General features: G+C 36.6%; 1 protein-coding gene across 1 annotated transcript in view; it reads left to right on the forward strand.

The window, feature by feature from the left end:
* The window catches only part of Kif4a (kinesin family member 4A), a 144,183-nt gene that overhangs the window by 89,268 nt on the left and 34,190 nt on the right, over positions 1-20,725 (forward strand). Inside the window, exons 12-18 of the mRNA XM_004648026.2 lie at positions 176-234; positions 349-454; positions 5,711-5,767; positions 6,766-6,951; positions 9,195-9,298; positions 11,142-11,286; positions 12,423-12,533. Coding sequence (XP_004648083.1) covers positions 176-234; positions 349-454; positions 5,711-5,767; positions 6,766-6,951; positions 9,195-9,298; positions 11,142-11,286; positions 12,423-12,533 — 768 coding nt within the window. The remainder of the gene's footprint in view (positions 1-175; positions 235-348; positions 455-5,710; positions 5,768-6,765; positions 6,952-9,194; positions 9,299-11,141; positions 11,287-12,422; positions 12,534-20,725) is intronic.

Consider the following 20,725-nt stretch of genomic DNA (forward strand, 5'->3'; position numbering starts at 1 on the left):
TCCATGACTGTTAATAAACACATTGGCAGAAAATAATGAAAGCCCACTAAAATCTCGATTACAGCAAAAGAGGCAGCTTCTTTACTCAGGTTTTCATCCATATGAGAAAAGAGAGCACTCATTAAGTGGGCCTGTGAGGCCCTGCCACTGATGATCTTTTGGGTCTTTGTTACAGACAGAGCAAGCAAATGAAAAAATGAACACCAAACTGGAAGAGCTCAGACAGCATGCAGCGTAAGTTTTCTACCAAATATTTATCAATGACCTATTGCATCTTGGTGTCTCTTTGTGGATCCTCTGATCTTTTCAGGGTGATTAGCTCTTAAGTCCTTTTGCTCAAATTTTCAGCTGTAAACTGGATCTTCAAAAGCTAGTGGAGACTTTGGAAGACCAGGAATTAAAAGAAAATGTGGAGATAATTCGCAACCTGCAACAAGTGATTATTAAGCTCTCGGTAAGCCAAGTAGAAACACTGTATGTAACGTGTCATGTTCATTTGTTTCTCTTCAGTCATATAACCATTTCTAACTGGGCTTTACTGAAACTACTGGATTATGAGTTGTTTGAGGACAGAGGCCATGGATCGTTGAATATGATCTCAACTTTGAACTTGTTAAAACATTCATAAGACCAGTGAGATAGCTCAGTGGTCTAAAGTGCCTGCTTAGGCAAGCTCTCAGGGACCAAGGTTTGATCCTCGGTACTACATGCTGTGCCAGCCCCACCCCCAGGCTGAGCTGGCCACAAAAATTCATAAGCTGGGCACGATAGCACACACTTGTTATCCTAACTATGCAAGGAGGCAGAGCTATGAGAACCACAGCTTCGAGGTTAGCCCAGGCAACTTAGTGAGACCCTGCCTCAAAATAAAAAATGAGGATTGGGGATATGGGTCAGTGGTAAAGTGCCTATGTTCAGTCTCCTTTAACACACACACACACACACCCCACAGGTCATATACACAATGACATATTAATATAGTATTTCCATATTCAATCAAACACCATAAATGGCAAAATAGCAGGACAAAACTGTCTAGATAGCAAGAATAGTAGTCATTGACTTGCTATCTTCTCTGTGTAGTCTAATAAGGCTACAATTTTAAAACATGACCCAATTTGAAATAAACTGGGTTCTGACAGATAGCTTAGAACATCCAGGAATACTGTATTTCTCAGTCCGCCTTCTTCTTCTTTATTTATTTGTTTATTGTGGTATCCGGAATCAAACTCAGGACCTTGTGCTTTGCCCATAAGTTTTTACTTGTTTTTAGAACTCTTATACTAATTGTTGGTTATGTTTCAGGGATAGAGGTTTTACTTATTGTTTTTTTTCCCCTGTAAGGAAAAATTTACAATCCTACCACCCTAAAAAATCTTTTTATGTTTGATATTCCTCCTCTGCCTTAGTCCTTAGGCATATATATGTTTTTTAAAAATTAAAATCAGGGCTAGAGCGATAGCTTGGCAGTCTAAGTACCTCCTTGGCAAGTGCAAGGAACTGGATCCAATCCCTAGTACCACATGCCAAGCTGGCCTGGGAATACTGGGAGGGTGGTGCTAGGTGCCACCAAAAACCAGGTGTGGTAGTGCACACCTGCAATCCCAGCGCTGGGGAGGCTGAGATATGAGGATCACTATGAGTCTGAGCTGCATAGTGAGACCCTGTACCAAATAAATAAATGAAAGATTTTTAAAAATATTTTTAAAAATTAAAAAGAACATAAAATCATGTTATAACATTATGTCAGGAAGTTTGGGTTAGGTTTTTTCACCTATACTATATTATTGGTAAGCAGTATTTGTAGATGCCTGGTTGTAATTGCTGGTAAGGAGATTTTTATTTTACCAGAACAGTGACTTTTCTAGCCCTTCATCCCTGTTCTTATCCAGCATTTTTTCAGAATTGCCAATAGAGTATCACAAAATGATCCTTATATAGATTTATGGAGGGGAGTCCTAGGGATTAAACCCAGGACCTTGCACATGCTAGACAAGTGTAGCACTGCTCTATATGCCTAGTCCTAGATTTATTCTTCACTTTTTTTTTTTTGGTGGAACCGGGGATTGAACTCAGATCCTTGCGTTTGTCAGTCAAGCGCTTATCCTACTGAGCCATCTCCCCGGCCCCTTTTTTTCACTTTTTTTTTCCTAGATTTATTCTTGAAGAACAAATGAAAGAAAAAATGCATGCAACATTGTCAGGCATTGTAAACTGCCCCAAAACTCATGATCAGTCAAAAATGACAGTTCATTTGTCCAGCAGTGAGAATCTGAGCTCCAGAGTCACACAAATTCTGGTGTGAAACAATTCTGCCACTTATTTACTATGTATCTTTGCTAAATGTTGTATTACTGTCAAAAAGAAATATTGACTCAAATGGAAGTTAAAGGCCTCATTCAGTTGATATGCTCAGGGAGCGCCTGAACTCCAGATAACTGTCCAAGTGCAGGCAGAATATAGTTTTATAGTCGTGAAGCATGTATCCTTGTGGTTTGGCTCAGGTGGCAGTTTTTATTGTTAACTGTTGTAAAACTTTCAGTTAGGAATTGTTCCAATCTTCATCTCTCTTCCTAGAGATAGTGATCAGTTTATTTTTTAAGAGTTGTTTTTGCAAACTTTGTAGTTTATAAGTAAGCTCACAGATGGGAATGATAGCACGAAAGTGGGAAGGAGGTGAAGACTGAAGACAAGGAAAACAGAACACTCGCTTCTATCTCATTCCTTTCATACTAGCAATATAAGCAAAGTGCCTGGGAAGCACCAAGAAACGGGTGACTGTTATTGTAGAAAACTCAGGAAGCTATCACAGAAGAAACTGGTTTCTAAAATGAATAGGAATTTGCCATACAGATAAGGGGGAAAGGACAATTTGTGTAGGTGAAAAGATGTGTGCAAAGGTAAAGAGGTACAAAAATTTAAGAAATGGTACGATGTCCAATGTGGCTGAGGTATAGGATCCATGGCAAAGAATAGTTATCATAAGAAAAATGTCACCACTTACAGGTCTACTTAAATATAACTGAACCATCAGATATATGACAATCTAGTGTCAATTGTCTCTAAATTAAGGTAAGCTAGGGTGAGGAATCCTACTGGAGCCTAAATTTACAAACTCAGAAAATAAAGGCCCAGGGCATCATCATTCGTGGCCACCATACTAATCTTAGAAATTTTCATATTGCCTCACTTCTACAGCTTTTGATTACATGGGAAAGATGAAAGAGACCTATGAAACTAAATTAATAAAATTAGGTAATGCATCTTCATTGAGGATCTGGCAACATGACTGGTACCTGCAGAGGAAGTTGTTAATGGTGGCTGGCTCAGAGGAATTGTGTAGAATTTCTGTCTGCCACTAAAATGCACTTGACACACTCAGTAGGAGAGTGCTAAAGATTGCCACAAGCTGATAAAGTCCCTGGCTTCCATCCACTGTCATAGTTACGCAGAGTAAACCTTTTTATCCAAGGCTCCTCCTGGACCCTTGAATCAGAGTTCTCCAAGTCTATTGTTTAGAGACCCTCCCAGCTACATAATTTTTTTGAAAATATGCAACAATGTGTCCTGTGGCTCTTATTAAGACTCACTCCACTGAAAGAAAATGTTTCAAATGTAAATGCTTGTGCACTTCATTCTGAATTAAAACTATTTTTATTTTAAGTGATGGGCGAACACCCTCTTTTCAGTTTTGAAGGCAACTTTTGTTCCTGGATATTCCTCCTGGGGTTTTAAGCGCAAAACTGTACCATTTATTTCCTTAAAATATAATTCAATCAGGCCTACCTGTGAGCAAATTCATGCTGTCCTTTCAGTTCCTACAAAATCAAATAATATTTTTGTTTATACCCTCTCCTCCAAGCCCAGTTCCATAAAAAGGTTTTTTTTTTTTTTTTTTTTTTTGTGTGTTCCTGGTAATGGTTGTACCTATAAGTACAAACTTCATTTTGAAAGATATTAATAGTTGATGTAGCACAATATACCCTAACCTTAATCTCCTGACCATCACCTTTAGCAAATCATATCTTTTACTTACAAGAGAATGTAAATTGAACTTTAGAATGGGGATTTGAAAGAGAAGAGGTCCATTAATTTAAAATATGTCTAATTTTTACATATTTACATTTATGACTATAAAAGCAGAGTCCTTCCATGTTTATGACAAAACACATCACCATAGCCCTAAGCTTAAACTTTAACATTGTGAAATTTCATTGGGCCAAAGCCAAAGGTAAACCCACAATAACAATATGTGTTCTCCAAAAATTAACCCATCTACTGTGATCCTGACCTTCTGGAAGGTACTAGAAAACATCTCCAAAAGCCAGTATTAGTGAGCTTTCATATTCTGAGATAGCACTATAACTAACCATTGCTTATACTAAAAATTTGAACATAGAGGAAAGAATGACCAGTAACCTATAATAGATTGCCTTGCTGTTTTTTAAAGAAGAATTTAGTGTATCTTATACTTCGGGAGGTAGCACTACTGTAAATCAGATGGGAAAGAATGTGGAACCCCTCAAGCTTCCTTTGAGTGTTTTTTGAGACTGGCTGGTTGAGAATCTGGACAGAATACAAGAAATGCTCTACAAACAGCACTTATTAAGGGCCTCTTCACTCCTTGCCTTCAAGGGATGAGATTAAATTTTCAATAACCATGTAAATTAGGTCAGGTTTGCTGGTGCATGCCTGTAATCCCAGCATTTGGGAGGCTAAGGAAGGAGGATTGCTGTAAATTTGAGGCCAGGCTGGACTTCATAGTGAGTTCAAAGCAGCCCAAACTACACACTGAGACCTTGTCTCAAAAACTCCCAAAAAGCTATGTAATGTATCACAGGGCTGACATAGAGATTCACTAACTTTGTGTACTAACCCGAAATTCTTTTTGGCTATTAAGCTAATAGCTTTTTAACCCATGACCTCTTTAATTATGTGACTTCCTAGAAACAATATTTTCTTCCCAGGACCATGTAGTTTCACTTAACAGAAGCAGTAATCTATTTGTTACAATGCCAAATAAAGCCTAAATTCCAGTGATAAGAACAGAGCTTGCTCATATGATAGTCTATGAATAAATTATTCTTAATAAGTGGTTTTTATGTTTCTCTACAAAAGTAATTTGCCTACAAACATAATTGGTCATTCTCTTAGGAGGGAACTAGTACTTACCCTTTCCCTCCTGATAAGTCTACAGTAGTTTTGTATTCTTAGCTATAGGAGAGATAAGTGCTACAATACGTTTTTATTTCATGACTGCATTTTTTTCATGGTGCCCACTGAAGGCACTCATTTAGGATGGCATGCCCATAAGAAGTAGCTAGCTTTTATATTAATAGAGATACACTTTGTGGTAGAAGCATAAAAAGAAAGGGTAGGATTTTATAAAACGGGGTGAACTTTAACTTGTTGAGGTGTTTTACTCTCAGCCATTTCTAGCAGAGCAAGAAAAGTATAGCAAATATGTCAGTTGTCAAATGTCACTTTTTTTAAAATAAAGACTACACCATTGCCCTTGTGAAGAAAAAAGACTTAGAAGTGGGAAATGGAAGTGAATGGTTGTTAGGATATCTGTGACTTGAAAATGGATCCTTCACCTTAGACGATCTTTACATATACTATACTTTTAAAAATTCAATAACCAATATAAAATCAACTAATGAAATTTACTTCAAAATATTTTCCTAAATCGAAGCATTTGTCACTGCAGGATGAAACTGTTGCCTGCATGGCCGCAGCCATGGATACAGCAGTGGAGCCAGAAGCTGTAAGTAACTGGCCCTTTTGTGTGGAGCCAGGATCTCTAACTGCTATTTGCCGTAATTTATCACTTGACTGAAGAAGAGAATTTGTGATTACTGTCATTCTCCTTAGAGAATTCTGGCTCTGGAAATTCAGAAATCTTTAGTATAAACCTCAGTTTTGTAAAATCTTTGATTTAGATAGGCTCTATCTCCAATAGTATAACTGGTGACATGTAGAACTCTGGGCTGTCAGATTCTGTATTTCCTGTGTCGCTTACTGATTTCTGGTTACATGTTAATATTCTGCATCACCAGTCCAGCAAGTTAAAATGAAGAGAGAACAAATTTGGAAATTATGGCAAAGTCCAGATAGCATTAGATGAGAAATGGAAGACAGCATACTTTTTTCTGAGCATACTTTTCTGAGGGTGGAATGTTAGGGTTTGAAAATAAAAAAAGAAATTATTTTGAGTGTTCAGATCTTAAGGACAAATAAAGTGTATTTAATGTTGCAGAGTAAAGTCAAAATGAAAAAATAGAAGATGGTTCACTTGCGACAGCTTTTTAACCCTAAAATGAATATCTCTGTTGAGAGCTTTCATATTCTGAAAAAAGAAACACAGAAAATAAATGGGGTACTTAGGGTCAGTTGTATGAGAACAAATGAATCCTTTTCCCTATCCACCATTCCCAAAGTGCTGTTTCCTGTGTCTTTTCTCCTCTATGGACCCCTTGGAAAGAAGTAACAATAAGAAACATTGGCCAAATCAGTAAAGAAATGTAGGTGGCTCTACAAAAGTCAAAATATAGGAGAGTACTTATATGAACATGGAAATATATATTAAATAGACTAATTTAATTTATTTCAGATGTTTGAAACAAATATTATTTGACAGGCCACAGTAGTGAAGAAACCGAGGCATTGCTAATGGAGGAATGATTGTGAAACTTGAAATGGTGCCTAATTTCTAGTATCTTACAAACTAGTATCCTCTATTACCCTGATCATTATCTTTTCCAGCAAGTGGAAACCAGTCCAGAGACCAGCAGATCGTCTGATGTTTTCACCACTCAGCATGCTCTTCGGCAAGCTCAGATGTCAAAGGAGCTGATTGAGCTGAATAAAGCCCTTGCTCTGAAAGAGGCTCTAGCTAGGAAGATGACTCAGAATGAGTGCCAGCTACAGCCCATTCAGTTCCAGTACCAGGTAGCAGATTTTCTAGAACAACATTTGTTCCTGTCTAACATCTTTGGCTGAATGGAAAAGGAAACATACCATTTTTGGCACTATAAAGACAATATGATATACATAGTCTGACAATAGAATTACACTTTTTTAAGCATGTGTTCAAGATAAGGGACCTGTGTTTTTGTTCCATTTAATCTCATGGCTTATTTTATGCCATAGCTGTTTAACAAATTTAGTAATGTTAAAATAAATATGGTCCCTACATGTAGAGAAACTATATTCTAATAGCTGTGCTTGGTTTTCAAGAAAGGCACATCTCTTAGTATGTGGTCTGAGTTATAGTATGGAGTATGAAAAGACTAGCAGTAGATGTCACATGAGTTGACAAGTGGCTAAACTTCCCCTAGTGCTAGTTTTCAGTGGCCTAGCTATATATCAAGTCTTTATTCTCTCTGTCCTGGTTCACTTTCCCTACACCTGTTGCCTAGCCATCAACCTAGGGCATTAGCCTGGGAATTGAGTTCACTTCTCTGCTCTTTCCTGAAACATATTCCATGCCTTCTCCTGCTTGGCATGCCTCTATTTATTGGAATATAACCCAAATAGCTTGCTGAGAAAGCATAAATAAAAGGCAATGTGTTAAAGTTTTGCATACATGAAAATCTTTTTTCATTCTCAAACTCACTAGTTTGATTGAGTTTATAACTCTCTCAAAATTGTTTTTAGAATTTTGAAAGCCTTGCTCCATTATCTTCTATTTCCAATATTAATGTTTAAAAGTCTATTATGATTCTTTGTACTTAACCTATATCTCACACTCTCTCTCTCTCCCTCCCTCCCTCCCTTTCTCCCTCCTTCCCTTCCCTCCCTCCCTCCCTCTCTCTCTCCAGATCTTTTCTTTGTCCCCAAGTGTTAATGTCACAGTTATGTGCCTGGGTGTGGGTCTTTTTTCATTTATTGTCCTTGGTGCTTAATGGATCCTTTCAATCTAAAAATCTGTGGTGTTCTTCTCTGGGAAGTTCTCTTATATCATTTCTTTGATAATGCGTTTCCTCTGTTTTCTCTTTCTTGTACTTCTCTTAATCAGTTATTGGACATCTTAGATCTTGTTTTTCTTACTCCTTCCTATTTGTCTTTTTATTCCCACTCTTTGAGAGATTCCTTCCAATTGTGGTGAACTTTTATTTGCCTACTAGTTTCCAAGATTTATTTTTGGTCCTCTTATTATTTCTTCTATTCTTTTTTTTTTTGACACTGCCCATATCTAAGGACAGGAATTAAAATTTATCAAGGTTTTCTTCTCCTTGCCTTGCCTCTGTATCTTTCGCTTTTCCTTTCTTTACTATTGTTATTCTCGTTCATGTAAGAAGATATAATGCAGAAAAGAAGATATAATGCATATTGTAATAGTTCATGTATTAAAGAATAGTTTATCATGTAATATTACACGGAACAGTATATTATGTAATACATTTTATAACATACATAAAAGTTTAGATGTTCAATATGTACTTATTTCGCTACCTACGAAATGTCTAGAGAATCTATATCAACTTGATATAAAAGTGGTTCATTCTGATGAGAGGACTGAAATTTTGACAGAGATGATGTAATCAAAGGGGCTTGACTTTTGTATGTGTAGGAGATTCTCTCTCTGTCTTGTACATGCAAGACTCTAGAGCCCGAGAAAGAAAGCAGGTATTCATGGTAAATCACATTATTTGCACAGTTTAAGCACACTTATCACTTAGAGCATGGCAAGAAGCCCACAAAAATCTTAGTTCCCACACACATGCCAAGAGCCAACCTTGCAAGCCAGACTTTTTAAGGTTAGCAGTCTTCAGCCTGGTATAATTAACTCTTTTGTGATAGAAACTAAGGCCAAAAATGATTTTTCATAAAATACTTAAATAAGATAATAAGTATTTCAGTCAAGACACAAACATAGGCCTCTGTTACAAGACTGTGGTTTTCCTGCTGCATAACTTTAATTTCCATTGATCAAAAGCAAATGTTTTTATTTTTATTTTTATTTTTATTTTTTTAATTTTTTTTTTTTTTTGGCAGAACCAGGGATTGAACTCAGGCCCTTGCACTTGCCAGGGAAGCACTTATTCTACTGAGCCATCTCCCTGGCCCCTTTAGTGTGCTTTTGAAGTGGTGAGATTTAACTCACAGTTCCTTGAGACATGGAATGTTCAAATGATTTTCTTCCTGTGTTATGTAATGCTTTATTTCTCTTTGACCTACAACCTTTCTAGGATAACATAAAAAATTTAGAATTAGAAGTCATCAGTCTGCAGAAGGAAAAAGAAGAATTGATTCTTGAACTTCAAACGGCAAAGAAGGATGTCAACCAAGCCAAGTAAGAATAAAGTCAATGAAAGTTAAGTCCTTACTGTGTATAAGGAACCTTAAAAAGAATAGAGAGCTAGAAGACCAATTTACTGTCCTGAAGGATTTAAGTCTCAAGTGGGAAGGAGACTTAAACATAGGAAAAGTTAAGTAATTAAGGCTTTGAAATAATATTCAGCGTAACAATGAAAGAATGCCATAACAGTATGTGATTAGTCACCAAATAAATTTTTTAACACAATAGAAAAATTCAATTTAATTAGTAAACTACATGTCTTTGTTCATGGGTGTCCAACATTTTTACTTGCCCAATACATAATGAATAGAATTGTCTTGGGCTACATATAAATACATAATCCACCAAGTGTATAAGTAACAAAACTACATGTGTTCAATCTATTGCACATCTCAATTGTGTGTAACAGCACAGGAAAAGGCGTCAGCCCCGCACTGCGGCCTCCAAATAAATTTCTTAGGTAGTAAATATGTTGTTAAGAGGTCTGAAGTAGGGTATGTCAATTCAAGGTGACTGATCAAGGAAAGATTTATAAAAACTTAAGAGTAGGAATGGAATTTTGAAAGACTATCAGACCTACTAGACAAAAAACATTTCCCTGTCCCTGCACTGATGGTAAATTAGCTTGTAGATACATATTAATATCTAAGCTAGTGATTTTTTTTTTTTGTATTTTAGGGATGGGTCTACAGGGTGTTCAGGGTCTCACTACTAGATCGGACTTGTAGTGATCCGCCTGTTTACAGCCTCCCAAGAGCTGGAATTACAGGCGCACGTCACCACGCCCAGTCTCAATTGCTGTCTCTGTGTGCCCTGGGGGGTGGGGCAGGCCAGGCAGGTCCTGGGATCGAATCCCTGGCCCCTGTGCCTGATTGCAGGAGATTTAATCTGCTGAGCTATTTGGCTGGCCCTTCCAAGCTAGTGATTTAAAAACTAAATCTAACTGTCCCTTAATCTGTTAAGAATATCCTTAGTGATTCTGTTTTATATCTCTATTGAATCTGTAGTTCATATTAAAAGTTATACTGAATGTTTATTTTCTGTTTCAGTTCATGTAATAATCATCAGGATTATTCCTTATAGGTAGAATGAAATGAACAGCCCCAAGGAACCATTCTTTTGAGACATATTGGGAAAGTGTGTATTAAAGCAAATATATATATATATATATATATATATATATATATATATATGGTATTTTTAAATTTTTTTTGGTGGTACCAGGGATCAAACTCAGAACCTTGCACTTGCCAGGCAAGCACTTATTCCACTGAGCTATCTCCCTGGACTGTATATTTTAAAAATGTTTTGATCTAGTATTAAGCTCTTAATTATTGAGAGTTTTGGTTCTTTGGGCAGTGTTTGTTATTTTAAAGATGACTGTATATGAAGATTATGAAGCTGATAATGAATTTTTAATATATAAAGTTGTTCGTTTTTTTCCTTTTGTGTTAGTATATTTTTCAATGCACAATGCATTCACTGTGGAATTATATTTATTGGTCCTACTTACTTCCCCCACAGCCTTTCTCCCCGATCCTGAGATCCCCTTTCCATGTGTGCATAATTTATCTGTTACCTATCAACTTTTATTTTGCTCTTTAAATTATTTGTACTTTTGGTTTCTTATATAAGAGGAATCGTGATACTAAACCTTCTCTGTCTGATTCATTTCATTTAGCATTATGGTCTCAGGTTGCACCCGTTTGCCTACAGAGGACTCAGACTGACTTTTCTTTGTGGCTAAGTAGCTCCATTGTTCATGAATATACTGCAGCTAGAGTCCAGCTCTGTTGCAGTCCGTCTTCACTCCTACTACTATACTATCTGTGTTTAGGTTGAGTGAGCGTCGTCGCAAACGTCTCCAAGAGTTGGAGAGTCAAATAGCTGATTTGAAGAAGAAACTAAATGAACAGTCCAAGCTTCTGAAACTGAAGGAATCTACAGAGCATATTGTCACCAAACTGAACCAGGAGATACAGGTAATAAAGTGTCATCCTTGTATTTGTTACACTTGAATTTACAGATTAAGGTGTTCCATTTAGAATTATACCATAGATGTTCTTTCAGGTGAGAAAGTAGTAAGCAGGACAACAATTTCTAGTATGAATATTCCCACAAATATCTCCTTGATAGATATTGTGCTGGTCATCATCTATAATCTGAGTAATAAAACTATGCTTTGATGTTCAGTTTCTCTTTATATTTTTTACATTCAGAGTTCAATGTTTTATTGTCTGAAATGAGAGGACAAAGACCTCTTTTTCTCCCTACTTTCTTCTCTCCCTCCCTTGTTCCCTCCATTTTTGAGACAGTATGTCAACTACTCATATAGTCCAGGCAGGCTATGGGAACTTGTAATGTAACCAAGGTTGACCTCAAACTCGTAGTTCCCCTGCTTCCCCTTCCAGAGTACTAGAATTACAGGTGTGTCCAGCACAGCATCTCAGCGTTTGGTGGTGCTATCCTGATCACCTTCCATGATCATGTACGTTTATAAGGTAGTAGCAAAGTGATGACACCTAGAAAATATTCTCAGTTGTGAAATGCTCAACTTCTAATACCTGCCAAATAGTGGTTACAAGTCACTGGTACTGAAACCTTTGGGATATAAAGGTTCCTGGCTAGACTTGTCCTTGAGGCTGAGTAAATATTTCCTTGGGTTTCATTTTTATACTTTGAATTTTTTTTAACATTTATTTGTGTGTGTGTGTGTGTGTGTGTGTGTGGCCAGCTCAGCCCACCAGGGGACGGGGCTGGCTGGCATGTGGTGCTGGGGGATTGAACCGAGGTCCCTGTGCTTTGTTTAGCTTAGCTTGTTCTAAGTAGGTGTTTTAGACCACTGAGCCATCTCACCAGCCCCTATACTTTGAATTTTGGGCTAGATTTAGCTTATAGGTACATTTTTATTTCTTCAGAGTATTCATTTGTATAGTCTATATTTGGAAACCTTGTGGAAACTCAGAGATATTGTAAGCCTAATCAGAAAAATCTGTTGGTGGCCTTCTCACCTTAGCTCTAGGTTTTCTTTCTTCTTAATGGTAACTTGATCCATCTGCACCTAAACCTAGAATAAAATACAGATTACTAATACTTGTACTGGCTTTTGTTTTTACAGATGATGAAAAACCAACGAGTACAGTTAATGCGTCAGATGAAAGAAGATGCTGAGAAATTTAGACAATGGAAACAACAAAAAGATAAAGAAGTGATCCAATTAAAAGAACGAGTAAGAAACAAAAGCTTCTCAAAGGCTCAGTTAAGAAATTCTTCTCTGGGCTTACTAAAAATATTAAAGATTGTCTTCACATACCTGTTATCTCTAAAACTGACATTTTCATGAATTTAAGAGCTTTATATTAAGTATCTACTATGTGGAAGGCACCCTCCACTAGATACTATGAGAATAGAAAGATGAACAGTGTGTGAGCTATGAGCTTTGAAAAATGTTTTATCTAAAGAGGAGGGTAGGCCCGGCAAGATAGCTCAGTGGTCTGAAGCACCTGTTTAAACAAGCTTAGGCAAGCTCACAGGGACCTCAGTTTGATCCCCAGTACCACATGCTGTACCTGCCCCGCCCCCACTGTGGGCTGAGCTGGCCACAAAAAAAGGGAGGGTTAAAACATAAGCATAGATTTCTCAAATATGAGGAATAAAGAAATCTGGGTTTTCTGAATGGTATTAAAAATAGTATCTAAGAGAAAGGAAAGTATTGCACAGACCCTAGACAAGAGAAAGGATTTTGGTAAAGATAAATGTAGGTGTTCCATTCCAGATAGATGGAACAGCAGGAATAATGACAGAGATGACAATTCTGTATATATATTCAAGAAATGATTAGTGGTCCAGGTAGGATGAGCATAGCAATGAAAGATTTAGTTGGAAAGGCAAGTTGAAGCTATATTAAAGATCCAAGAAGTTGGGGGGCCTGCCCCTTAGCTCAGTTCTTTAAGTGGCTGCTTCAACAAAGCAGTCAGGCTCAGGTTGCTGAGGTTCGATCCCCACAACTCAAGCCAGCCAAACCTGCTCTGAGGTCATTTGGTGCCAAAAGAAAAGAAAAAAAGATCCAAGAAGTTTGAAATTTATTTTGTCAGTAATGTAAATGTGTCTAAGATTTTTGAGGAACAAAGCAAAATCACGAAAATATCTAAAACATTTTATCTGGAAGTAATGTGTAGAATGAATTCAGGTATTGAGAACCTGGAGACTAGAACACAGTAAAATCTTGTAGAATCCAGAAAGATTATAAGGGCCTGAATTAGAGTACTAACAGCATTCTTGGGAAGCTCATTGAAGAAATAGTGACTTGGGGAAAATTCTAGAATTGGCCAGAATAGGAGCAAGGAGAAGCACTTTTATAATAGTAGCTTGAGGAACTTTGTGGACTCTTTCCAGCAAAACAGCCACAACAATAAAAACAGAAAATCTTTGGAAATTGTCCTAAGGGCATACAATGAGTGAAGAAATATGTATTATTAAATCTCTGTGAGAGCGGCAAGAATCCATGGCATTTGAGTTATGACCCTTTATTCAAGAAAATCTATCAAATCTTGATACAATCTGCAAGAATTCATAGCATCCAATCTATGACAATTTCCTTTCCCTCCTCCCTCAGCTCCCGGTCTATGACTGTAATTTCTTCTCATTAGGATCAGACCTGTAGTAGTTTTCATTTCCCTTTTCTCCATGTTGCCAAAGCTCTGTTTTAGGCAGTAGCAGCCAAGAAGTCTGGCACCTCCTCTTTCACAAAGTTCCCAAGCATTACCCCTACTGCAGAAGGCCAAGAATACTGAGGTCTGACCACCCAAACCCATCTAATTATAGGCTATAGATTCCACATCAGGAAAAGCAAGCCAAGAACAGAATACTTTATCGTGACTCTACTCAAAATCCTGATTGTAAAATCATTCAGAGAAGTGAGATGCTGTCCCCATGTCCAGGCACAAAGCAGTGATGTAGAATTTCTGCCTAGGGAAGAAGCAGGCAGTAGGAATAGCCACAGAAATGTAACCTTTCCTACAGTGATTGACTTTACCTGGAGACAGAATTTGGGAACTTCAAGTCAAAGGTGTTATCAAAAACAGAACTTTTAGGGCCAGGGAGATAGTTCAATGGAATAAGTGCTTGCCCTGGCAAGTACAAGGTCCTGAATTCAATCATTGGTGCCACCAAACAAAACCTCTTGCTGATGACCAACTAAGAGAAGACTTGCTGCTATGTGCAAACAAGTAAAACTATTCAAAGATACAATGACTGTAAATGTCCCAAATTTAGTAAGACACTACATATCCAAGAAGCTCAATGAATTCTAAATAGGATAAATGGGAGGAAAACCACACACAGGCATATCATAATCAAAACATTAAAAGGCATAGATGAAAAGCTTAAAAACAACAAGATAAATAATTCATCACATACAAAGAAACCACAATAAAGTTAACAACTGAAATCACATGGGAAGCAATGGAAGTCGGAAGACAGTAAGATAACATTCTAAATGCTGAAGCAAAATGTCACCAAGAATTTTTCTTTTGTGGTGGAAATCAAGCCCAGGGCCTCATCTATGCTAGACAAGTACTCTTAACACTTGAGTTACATCCTCCTCTCTCACAGAGAATCTTATATGCAGGAAAATTATCTTTCAAGAATGGATGCAAGTTGGGCATCGTGGCACACTCCTATAATCCCAGCACTCAAGAGGCTGAGGTAGGATTCCTGTGAGTTGAAGGCCAGCCTGCACGTACATAGCAAGATCCTCTCTTAGAAAAACAAAAAGACAGAATGCAAGTAAAAACATTCCCAGATAAATAAAAGCTAAGATAATGTATTACCAGCAAATCTGCCTTACAAGAAATATTAAAAGAAGGGCCAGTGAGATAGCTCAATGGACTAAGTGCCTGCTTAGGCAAGTACAGGGACCGAGGCTCAATCCCTGGTATGGCGTGCGGTGCTGGCCTTGCCCTCGAGTGCATTGAGCAGGGTATCCAGTCCTGGCTTGGTGGGTCATGCCTATAATCCCAGTGCAGGGAAGGCTGGAAACAGTAGGATCACTACAAGTCCAGTCTGCCTAGTGAGACCCTGTGCCAAATACATAAAAAAAGAAATATTAAAAGAACTTACTAAAAACATGTGATGCTAGAAAGTAACTTGGATCTGCATAAGAAACAGACAGAACCAATAGAGATAATTATGTAAGTAATTCAAAGACTAGATTACATATTGTTTTTCCTTTCTTCTAATTGATATAAGTAGCAATAAGATAAAACTGCATATTGTGCTTCCCTGGCAAGCGCAAGGGCCTGAGTTCAATCGCCGGTTCCGCAAAAAAAAACTACATATAAAACTATATGTATATATAACTGATAGGCCTATAATATACAGAAATTAATACATTTGACAGTAGCAGTTCAAAAGAAATGAATAGGAACAAAGTTGTATTTAAGGAAATATCTGATGGCAACAGGAGGAACACACAGGAAGAAATGAGTCTGAGAATGTGAATGAGAAAGTTGGTATAACATTATAAATATGTACTTGCTCCCCTCAGCTTTCTTAAAAGCTATAAATGATATAAATTAGTATGAAGTAATGTGAAAATTATATATTTATAGATGTTACATGTGTAGCAATATCACAAAATGGAAAAGAGAATAGGGTTGTACAAGAATAACATTTCTGTATCTCACTGGGTTTAAGTTATTATAAAGAAGGTTCTGATGAGCTAAGATGTTTATTATAAGCACCAGAGTAGCCACTAATAACTCAGAAGATATAGTGACATACTCATTAAGGAATTAATATATTACGCTAAAAAATATTTAGCACAAAAGAAAGCAGAGTAGAAACAAAGAAACAAAAAGTATGAAACATGTACAAAGCAAAAATCAAATGTTGCTCAGCAGACTACAGTGCCTGCTTAGGCAGAGGCAGCGGCCCAGGTTCAATCGCCAGCAGGTTGTGCCGGCCCCACCCTTGGGGCGCTCTGAGACTGCGATGGAGACTGGGCATGGTGGTGCACGCCTGTAATCCCAGCATATGGGAGGCTGAAAGCAGGAGAATCATTACGAGTCTGATCTACATTGTGAGACCCTGTAGACCCTGTCCCACATACAGGAAAAAAGAAGCAAATGTTAAGGCAAAAATTCAATCATATGAATAACATTAGATGCTCCAAATGTTTACACTGTCTGGCAGATGTGGTGACTTAGCACTTACCCCCAACAACGTCAGTGTTAAAGTGGAAAGATTTTGCAAGCAATCTGACGAGTTTCACAGGGTTCAGATCATAAATACCTGAAGGACTAGATGATCGAAAAGTTAAAAAAAAAAGTACTCTCAAAGAAGATATAATCCAGATCATGATTACTCAAGGATATACTGTATATGGCTCAAGGAGTTAGAAAAAAAACTTGTTTTAGCAAAATGTTAGCTGTGACACAAAGTCTCCACATGTTTCATTGGATTTAGATTCAACAATGAGCAATTGAACTATTTGTTTGTATGGTACTTGGACAGAATATCAAAAATAGAGCATGCTATATCATATACAGGAAGGAAAAGCACACCAAAACAGTTGCCTTCACACTAAAAGCATAACTCAAATTTTTTAAAATGTTTCTATGTAGTTTTTATAAGGAGCAAAAACCACTAATGACCAGTTAACACATGGGAAGATATTTAACACAGTCGGCAGGAAATTAAAAATCAAAACCACCATGAAATGTTACTTCACATTCACTAATATGATTTTAGTTAAAAAGAGAAATGGTAATAATTGTTGCTGAAGATGTAGAGACATTAGAACCTCACATATTACTATTAAAATTAACATAGAATAGCCACTTTGAAAAACAGACTATCAGTTCCTCAAAAGATTAAACATTTGACTTAGAAACTGCTTTTAGGTTTATTACCAGCAGAACTGAAAACATGTCTATAAAAAAATCTTGTATGTAAATGTTCATAGTAGCATTATGTGTAATATCCGAAAAGCAGAAATAATCCAAAAGTTCATTGACTGATAAATGGACAAATAAAATATGGTATATTATAAAATATTATTTGGAATAAAGAGGAATGAAGAAATCTTACATTCTATCCATCCATGAACACTGGAAACCGAGTTAAATAAGCTAATCACAAAAGATCATAGTGTATGACTCCATTTATTTGGAACTTTTTTTTTTTTTGCGGCACCGGGGATTGAACTCAGGCCCTTGTGCTTGCCAGGCAAGCACTTATTTTACTGAGCCAGCTCCCCGGCCCCTACTCCATTTATTTGGAATGTTTAAAATCAGCAGAAAAATTAATGATTGCCTAAGACTGTGGGTAGAATGGAGAGTTGAATATTGGGCTTCTTTTCAGTTAACAAAAATACATTGTTCTAAAGTTAGACTGTGATGTTAGTTGTATAACTATGAATGTACTCACATTCATTCAGTTTTTTTACAAGTTTGAGCAGGGTTTTACTAAGTTGCCTAGGCTAGACTCAAACTTAAGATCCTCCTGCTTCAGCCTCCCACAGTACTAAGATTACAGACGTGCCACTATGCCAAGCTTTGATTTTCTTTTTTAAGCAAGTAAAACACTGAAAGTTCCTGTTTTCCAGAGGCTAAGATTACTGTAATGTACATGATTATAAATTTGTCTCTAAAGAACAGTTTGCTTCTTAAATTTATATGTTTTGATTATCCCCTCTGAATTATAAGACAAGTCTTATTATTTAGCCCAAGAGACGATTTATTTAAGAATTTCCTCTCATGTGTGGAACCACAGTCATTAAGATGCGCGCCCAAGTAGAACTGCTGGTGAAACATTTTATTGGTCATGAAATGATCTTTATCAGTAATGTGGATTAGACAACAAATTGCTTTGCTGGGTACTCACAGTAAAATGAGTTTAAATGTTAAACGTTCACTCCTAAAGTTTAATTTTAAGTTATTTTAATGTTCAGTAGGTATTTGAACTACAATAAAACAATCCGTTTAATATTTTTAAATGTTTTTAGTATAAAAGTTTTTATAGCATAGGTAGCGGATTTATTATATAACATATTGATTCCTGTGTGTCACTCCCCCATTTTAAATTAGATTTAAAGTGCTATTAAATTGGAAATTTTAGGTTTATAGCACAAGAACTCTTCGGGCTTTCCCCACAGATAGATAGATAACTTTCTAATAATTAAGGAAAGCAGAATATACTCTATTTGTATTAACACAGTAGTGCCAGCAGACACTTATGTGAGAGACAGAAACCCATACAATCACCATTATTTATGAAGTAAGAAAGGAAAGTGCTCGTAAAAATAATGGGAGGGCCAGCAAGATAGCTCAGCAGACTGAAGCGCCTGCTTAGGCAAGCTTAGGCAAGCCCAGGAACCCAGGGACTGCAGTTCGATTCCCAGCATCACATGCCTACCATGCCGAGCCAGCCACAGAGTCCAGGCATAGTGGCACAAGCCTGTAATCCCAGCACTGGGGAGGCTGAAAACAGGAGGACTATGAGTCTGAACTGAGAAGTGAGATCCTATAACAACCAGATATATTTAAAAAATTAAAATTAAAATTAAAGAGAAGCACCTACATATATCTTGTAGAAAAAATTGATATTATATATAATAGCATACAAAAAAGACCAAAACTAAATTGTCAGTCTCTCAAACTAGAAATTGCAAGAGGTAATGCCCTTGTTTAAGTCAAGTTTTTGAAAAATTGTATTAGCATAAAATTGACTATTTTTGTTTACTGGAAAAAGTAAATCACTTTTTGCCCATTTTTGTTTGTATAAAAATGCTATACTATGTCTTGCTTTTCTGTCTCATAAATTAAAGCCACCATATTCATGTTTATTTGATGTAATATTAAATAAAAGAAAAAGTATTTCCTCTTATTTAAAATCAGTTAATTTTCATTTTTACAAGTAAAAACAATAGTATTGATGTGACTGGATTGAATAGTCTAATCAAGAAATGGATTATGAGACAGGATTATAAAAACCAAAATCTAGCCAAGCAAGGTGGCACATGCCTGTAATTCAAGCACTCAGGAGGCTGAGGCAGGAAGATTACTGCAACTTCGAGTCCAGCCTGGGCTATGAAGTGAGCCCAATGCCAGCCTGAACTGCATAACGAGACCCTACCTCAAAAAGACAAAAATAAATAAATAAATAAATAAATACAAAAACAAAAAGATACTGTCTATAGAAGACACAGATTAAAATCAAAGATGCCATAAGTTGTAAGTAAGAATATAGGTAGATGGTGGCACGTGCCTGTATTCCTAGTGCTTGGGAGACTGAAAGCAGGAGGATCGCTGTGAGTCTGATCTGGGTAGTGAGACCCTGTAGACCCTGTGCTAAGTACATAAAAATAAAAAAAGAATATAGGTAGAGATCTACCGTTCAAATATCCACCATGAAATCTGAAGTGGCTATATTAAGATCAGACAAAATAAAACACAGACTACTTCTAGAGATAAGAATGGACATTTCAAGCCAGGGAGATGGCTCAGTGGAATAAGCACTTCCCTGGCAAGCTCAAGGGCCTGAATTCAATCCCTGGCTCGCAAAAAAAAAAAAAAAAGAATAGACATTTCATAATGGTAAAAGGACCAGTCCATCAGAAAAATATAATAATTGCAGTCATATGTAGTTTAACAGGATATATTCTGAACAAGGTATTGTTAGGTCATTTCATCCTTGTGTGACCATCAGGATGTATACATACACAAATCTAGATGTTATCAATCAACAGACACAGAAAACACAAAATATATGAGGCTGCAAACTTTTTTATATGAAGGATCATGCTTTACTAAGTATAGTACAGTAAATATAAAAACCATAGACATTTATTATCAACCAAGTATTATGTACTATACATAATTATGTGTTATATGTTTATATGGTTGGTAGCATCATTTGTTCATACAGCACAAATATGAGAGTGATATGTTGCACTATGACACTACTACCCAGTAGGAATTTTCCAGCCTTATACTCATATGGAACCACCATCATAGATGTAGTCTGTCACTGAACAAAATGTTATGTGATGTATGGTTGTGTAAATATACATGAGTACCTAATAATGACCCCCAAATGCAGGAAGTAAACACTGACATATATGAAAGAAATAAATCAATAGCTGTATTTATTTATTTTTACAGAAAATTTTCGACATGTTTTCATGCACATGGCTACAAAGAAAACCCAAAGGGCAATGATATTACAGTTTATGAGGTCATAATTCAATAAACAATATTAATAACTAAAAGTGATCAAAAACTTGACAATTTAAGTTTAGATATATTTGCAGATAATGGGAAAGAAAACTATAACATTCTGTAGGAACCTATGAAAATTGTATCTGAAAAATTGTATAGTCAAAATACCCTTTTTGTGAAAGAAGACAAGAATGAAACT

Source organism: Octodon degus, unplaced genomic scaffold, assembly GCF_000260255.1.
Source record: "Octodon degus isolate 3935 unplaced genomic scaffold, OctDeg1.0 scaffold00347, whole genome shotgun sequence".
NCBI lineage: Eukaryota > Metazoa > Chordata > Mammalia > Rodentia > Octodontidae > Octodon > Octodon degus.